This window comes from Callorhinchus milii, unplaced genomic scaffold (genome assembly GCF_018977255.1).
Source record: "Callorhinchus milii isolate IMCB2004 unplaced genomic scaffold, IMCB_Cmil_1.0 Scaffold185, whole genome shotgun sequence".
Classification (NCBI taxonomy): Eukaryota; Metazoa; Chordata; class Chondrichthyes; order Chimaeriformes; family Callorhinchidae; genus Callorhinchus; species Callorhinchus milii.
The window spans coordinates 92,526-98,897 of NW_024704926.1; the positions used below are offsets into that span (position 1 = coordinate 92,526).

Below are 6,372 nucleotides of genomic sequence, written 5' to 3' on the forward strand. Positions count from 1 at the left end.
TCACAGGATACACTGTAAAGTGTAGTGACTTGTGTGTTTTGTGAGTTATCTGTGGCTGGGAGTGCTGAGGTACAATAAATCCTGTACTCTTGGAGTCGAGGCAGTTTCTGTCGCAGAGTGATACACATCACTATTGGAGAAGCACTTGGCCTGGACACTGGAGGGTGGTGGAGGGGGGGTAGAGGGGGGAGCGAGGGGGGCGGTGGGGGAGACGGCTGGAGATAGATTTGGGTACAAAGATGGGGACAGATGGGGAAGGCAGACAGCGCAAGGAGGAGAGAGACTTGGGGGATCAAAATAAGGGGTGGTGGGGGGGTGGAGATTGTGGGGACCCGCTCTCGGGGGAGACTTTAACTGGTTAAAAAAAGGGGATTTAAGGTAAATGTGTGAAATGCGTACATTTTTGCGTTCAGCGTAGATTCCTCGTGAAGCGTCTGTATCGAAGGAATGTGCTGTGATTCACACTGGTCCCAGGAATAAAAAACAATTCAGCTAAAATACCTTCAAGGTCTGTGTTCGCGACCGCACAGAAATCACTTGCGTGACGGAGAGTTTGTCCGTCTCAGTCTCCCCGACCTCACATCCATCTCGTTTGGGCGCGATGGCGTTGACGGGCGCAGAATTGACTGTTTTTGTTGGGGATCTGCCCATCACTGCTTCGTAGAGGAGAAACTCAACACCAGTGTCAACCCCAACCCAGTTCCTGGCCTGGACTTGTAGCTCCTTCCTTATCAATTAAAAGTCTTCAAACACCGGATCTGTCCTGGTTTCTGACCTCCCTCCCTCCCTCCCTCCCTGACCTGCTCTCCGCCGACTTCACTGCCCGCCCCTCCGCTCGGCCGGCTCTGGCCTCCTGCTTGTCCCTCGTCCCCTCCGCCCCACCCTTGGCAGCCGCGCTTTCAGCCACGCTGCACCCCCCCCCCCGCCCCCCGATACTCTGGAACTCTCCCCCTCGATCCCTCTGCCTGGTCCTCCTCCTCCTCCTCCTCTTCCAACTCACAACTGAAAACCTTCCCGTTCGACCGTTCTTACGGTCACCTCCTGAGTTGAGTTTAACACCTCGAGTACTGGCGCGTGTTCTTGGGATGCCAGGACTGCGCGGAAATTATTGCTCATGGCCGTTAAGGGACGCTGGAGGCACATTAGCAGCTATTCCAGCCTCACATGGACAGTCCAGGTGATCGGGAAACAGCCAGACGGCGAAACCTTACACCTCGCTCTCTCTCTCTTCTGTCGCCCAGACAGGTTATGTGATGAACGGCTATTGTGACTTTATTGCTGTCTAATGCCCACGTTTATAACGCTCTGAAACACTGCTCTGGTGCCCCCCTGGTGCGGGTACCAGCCCGGCTCACTTGGCAGAGCTCTCACCTGCCTCCACAATAATATTAATAATAATAATAATAAGCCTTGTGTTTGGTCCAGTGCCTTATCACGTCTTTGAGGCGTCTCAAAGCGCTTCACAGAACATACAGTAAAGCGTAGTGACTACGTATTTTGCGGGCGAGACAACAACAGTTCACGCTTGTGCAGTCCCCCCCCCCCCCCCCCCCCCCCCCCCCCCCCCCCCCCCCCCCCCCCCCCCCCCCCCCCCCCCCCCCCCCCCCCCCCCCCCCCCCCCCCCCCCCCCCCCCCCCCCCCCCCCCCCCCCCCCCCCCCCCCCCCCCCCCCCCCCCCCCCCCCCCCCCCCCCCCCCCCCCCCCCCCCCCCCCCCCTGCCGTCGCCACGTGCAGCGTGGGTCCTGACGTCGCTTATTTTTGTTTTTTTTTTTTTGCGCGGGGGCGTCCAGGCTCCGGCCACGCAGAGGAGAACGCTCGCATTAAAGACCTCCTTTTTAATCATTCTTTTATTTTATTATTAGAAAATACAGATTCTTTTTCGATCGGAAAGTTTCTCAAAATATTGCATCTTGTCCAAAAAACGGCACAAAAACAGACAGAAAGAGAGAGAGAGAGAGAGAGAGAGAAAAGCAGCCGCAAAGCAGCGAAGCCGAGACCCGTTATTAATATTATTAATAATAACAATCCTCGCATTTGATATAGACCCTCATCACGTCTTCGAGACGTCTCAAAGTGCTTCCCAGGATATACGTAAAGTGTAGTGACTGTTTACTTTGTGGGCGAAACGCGGCAGCCAATCGCGCACAGCAACGCCCTCACAAACAGTCGTGCATCAAGTGAGCAAATAATCATTATTATTATTGTTTTTTCAAGGGTTTATTGCCCCCGGAAAACCGATCCACCAATCGACTTAACACGCGGGTTCCTACTCACTGCTCGGTAAGCAGAGGCGTGTGTGTGTGCGTGTGTGCGTGTGCGTGGGTGTGCGTGTGCGGAGTAAGGAAACTTGCCCAAGGTTTTGCCCTGCCCCGGGAATTGAACCCCGGTCGGTCTCTTATTAGGACGTTGACTCACTACGTGTGCAAAACGTTTGCGGACGTCATCACTATGACCGTATTAAGAGCTAACGAGGCTGTGTTGAAACGTGTCTGTGACGGCTGTGTTTGGGGTCGTGCGTGGGTTTGTTAGCGGTGTTCCAGGCCTGGCACACGTCCCCCGCAGAGTCCTGGTTTGTGAGCTGGGGGGGGGCGGGCGGGCGGGCGGGCGCGCGGGCGGGTGTGCGGCTCAGGAGTCCAAGTGTGTCAGGCTGTCTGTGAGGGGCCCGAGCACGGAGTCCTGCATCAGTTCCGAGGGCTGGAGGCTGCCGCTGAGCGAGGCAGGGAGGAGGGAGGTGACGGACCCTCTGTGCCGGCTTACGGGGTACAGGAGGCCATGGGGGTCAGGGCTGTGCGAGGGAGACATCTCCTCCTCGTCCTCCGAGCTGTGTAGGGAGGGCTGGAGCTCGGAGCTCAGCCCCGAGCAGCCAGCCCGCTGTTTACAGCCAGGGTTCGAGTTCTCACCGTTCTCCCTGCAATACACATCAGATATTCGTCAGTTATTCATTAATAATATTATTAATAATAATAATAATAACAATCTTCGCATTCGATACACCACTGAAATGTCTCAAATGGCTTCATAGGACCCATAGGGACAGGAGGAGGCCATTCAGCCCTTCCAGCCTGTTCCGCCATTCCATTAGCTCACGGCTGATCTGTACCTCAACTCCAATTACCCCCCTCTTTGCCCCGTATCCCTCGATCCCCTGACCTGACAAAACATGTGTCCACCTCAGTCTGGACAATGTGAATGGATCCAGAGCCACAATCCACAGCCTATTGGGGGGGAGAGAGAGAGAGAGGGTGTGGGGGTGGGGGGGGGGGTGGGGGGGAGAGAGAGAGAGAGAGAGAGAGAGGGGGTGTGGGGGCGCGGAGAGAGAGAGAGAGAGAGATTCCCACCTGATTTCACTGCTAAATGTCCTGGCTCTAATGCTAAGAGGATGCCCACCTTGTTCTGGATTCCCCACCAGAGGAGATAGTTTCTCTGCAGCCGCCCGAGCAAATCCCTTTATTAATATAAACCCCTCAATCAGATCACTCAACCTTGTGTAAGCCCAAGTTCACAGGCCCTGCTTTCACGTGTAGTGACTGTGGTGGTGAGGAGTCCCCTTGCAATTGACAGGATGAGCATTGGGACAGCTTGTGACTCTATTCTAATACCCAAGTGCTCTCAAAAACAGGACTCCAGTATTTCTCTCTCTCTCTCTCTCTCTCTCTCTGTCCCCTTCTCTCACTGGCTCTCTCCAATTCTCTCTGCCTCCCTGCATTCTCTTTCTCTTTCTCTCTCTCTCTCGCTCTCTCTCTCTCTCTCGGAATTATACCGTGGGTTGAGTTTATTGCGAATGCTGCACCCATTGATTGAGGCACTGAATGGATCCATTCATAAACTCCCACTCGTTTACTGTATGGGCTAAATATGTGGAAGCGTGAGGATAATAATCCTTGCATTTGACACAGCGCCTGATCGCGTCTTCGAGGCGTCTCAGAGACGCTTCACGGGACACACCGTTGAGCGTAGTGACTGCGTGTTTTGCGGGCGAAACACAGCAGCAAATCGCGCACAGCAGCGTCCCACAAACAGTCGCGGATTGAGTGACCGCATTATTAGTATTATTTTTTAAGGGCATATTACCACCGGAATAGCAATCCGCCAATCGACTAAGGACCGCTTAGGGTTTACTGCTGGTGAACAGAGGCACGCGTGTTTGCGTGTTTGCGTGTGTGTGTATGTGAGCAGTAAGGAAACTCGCCCAACGTTTCGCCCTGACTCAATCGGGAATAATCGAGCCCAGGTCCTCTCGCTTGCGAGGCGAGGGCTCTAACCCCCGAGCCACAGGTCTCCACGCTGTTGAAAACATCTGCGCTGAGTGTTTTGGGATGGCGTTATGTTTGTGGGCAGATGGAGCCACGGTGGGTTTACCTCTCTTTGCTCTCGGCCGCCCGGTCTCTCTGTCTGCGGTTCTTGAACCAGTTGCTGACCTGGGTGGTGGTCAGGCCGGTGGTCTCGGCGAGCTCTCGTTTCTCTCGGGGGGACGGGTAGGGGTTGTGGAGGTACCACTCCCTCAGGGTGCTGCGGGATCGCTCCTGAAACCGGCAAGAGAGAAACCGTCACCATCACCGTCACCGTCTTGGCTTCGGGTAAAAGCTCCTGGGACGTCAAATCCTGGTGAAGCCTTTCCCAGGGACTTACCGACCAGTGTTCCCGACTGTTTTTGTGGGCAAAATGGCGGCAGCCGGTTTGCGCCCAGACTCACACATGACCGTACGCGGGGGAGAGCTGCCTTGTTGGTTGAGCCGTCCTTCAGGTGAGACGTTAGGGTTAGGGTTGACCGAGGCTCAAGGGGGAATGTTTAAACGTTCCCAACTGGAAAGAGAACTGAGTTGCTCCTGGCCAATAATCCTCCCAACAGGGAAATCAGTGACTTGTCCTCCTGGCAGTTTATTGTGTTATGTCCTTGAGCCCAAATAGGCTGAAGAGTTTCCCCACGCGTAGTAATAATTTAATAATAATATATCATAATATAATAATATTAACATAATGATTAATAATCCCTGCATTTGATGCAGCGTCTTACCACGTCTTCAACACGTCTCAAAGCGCTTCACAGAATATTTTGGGAAGTGATTGGACTGTGTATTTGTGGGTGAAAAGCCACAGCTAAGGAGGACGAGAGGGCTCGGGGGGGGGGGGGGGGGGGGGGGAGAGGGGGAACGGTGGGGGGGACAGGTAACCGAAAGCACGGTTAAAGAGGTAGGCCTTCAGACAAGCCTTGAACGAGGGGAAGGAGCAGCCGCTCTGGGATGGAGTTCCGGCAAGCGGGTCAGGACGGCTGAAAGCTCATCCACTGATGGTGGGGCGGATAGTCACTACACTCAACGGGCGACGACGACAACAGCAACAACAACAAGCCTTGCATTTGACCCAGTGCCTTATCCCGTCTTCGAGACGTCTCAAAGCGCTTCACGGGATACGCTGTAAAGTGGTAAAACTACGACTGAAGGCGGGTAAATCCAGAACAAATCTGCAGAAGCACTACTTCGGTGAGAGAGAGAGAGAGAGAGAGAGAGAGCGCAGTGAACAGGGAGGGAGGGAGACGGACGGACGGACGGACGGACGGTGGAAGAAGAAAGTGTTGTTTGTTTCAAGAACAAATGAGATCGATTCCTGCTGGAAAATAATATCTGGGGATAATACAGTGTATAGTTTGGGACACGACATGTCAAGCGATGGCTTGAACTGGATGGTCTTCTTCCGTCCAGCGAATTCTCACCTTCTCAAACTCTACGCAAACTCACCTTGAAGCAGTAACTGGTCTCCTCGCCATCCCAGATGGTCCTGGGCAGCGGGAACTTCCTGCGGACCCGATACTTGCCCACGGCCCCCAGCGCCCGGCCCCTCAGCCTCTCGGCTTCCACGTAGTGAGCTTTGAGCCACAGCTGCTGCAGCCGTGGGTGGTTGTGGGGGGAGAAGTGGTGGGACTCCAGGATCTTGTACAGGTCTCGGAAGTTGGCCCGATGGAAAGCCACCGCCGCCTTGGCTTTCAGCACGCTCTCGTTCTTGTGGAGGTGGTCGCAGGCGGGCAGTGACCACAAGAACCTCCCCAGCCTGTCCATGTTCCCTCCTTGTTGGAGCACCTCACACACACAAGCCACCTGCTCCTGGGTAAAGCCGAAGCTAAACATGGACATGATCGCTGAGGCTGAGACACAGCGAGAGCCCAGGTACTAACACAGCCTGCGTGTGCGTGTGTGCGTGTGCGTGTGTGTGTGTGTCTCTCTCTCTCTCTCTCTCTCTGGGCAGAAATCAGATCCCCCAGATCACATTCCAGATTCATATCAGGTTCAGGAACAGTCATTGGTTGTACCAAAGCCCGTGGGAGATTCAAGGGATCAGGTTCTGTCTGATTCACCATGGAGACAGAGTCAGATTGACC

General features: G+C 54.6%; 1 protein-coding gene across 1 annotated transcript; it reads right to left on the bottom strand.

The window, feature by feature from the left end:
• Window positions 1-2,624: 2,624 nt before the first annotated feature.
• Window positions 2,625-6,171, bottom strand: LOC121851886 (homeobox protein six1b-like). The gene is made up of 3 exons (XM_042345973.1): window positions 5,735-6,171; window positions 4,359-4,522; window positions 2,625-2,907 (listed from the first exon to the last, which is right to left on the bottom strand). Exons 1-3 carry the CDS (start codon window positions 6,125-6,127, stop codon window positions 2,625-2,627), a joined length of 840 nt encoding a protein of 279 aa, XP_042201907.1. The 5' UTR covers window positions 6,128-6,171.
• Between the last annotated feature and the right edge of the window lie 201 nt (window positions 6,172-6,372).

Excerpts from the sequence above, each read along its gene's own strand:
- LOC121851886 (XM_042345973.1), bottom strand. The coding sequence starts at position 6,127 with ATGTCCATGTTTAGCTTCGGCTTTACCCAGGAGCAGGTGGCTTGTGTG. Across the intron at positions 4,523-5,734 it reads AGACCAGTTACTGCTTCAAG|GAGCGATCCCGCAGCACCCT; the intron begins GTGAGTTTGCGT and ends TGCCGGTTTCAG. Across the intron at positions 2,908-4,358 it reads GCGGCCGAGAGCAAAGAGAG|GGAGAACGGTGAGAACTCGA; the intron begins GTAAACCCACCG and ends TGTGTATTGCAG.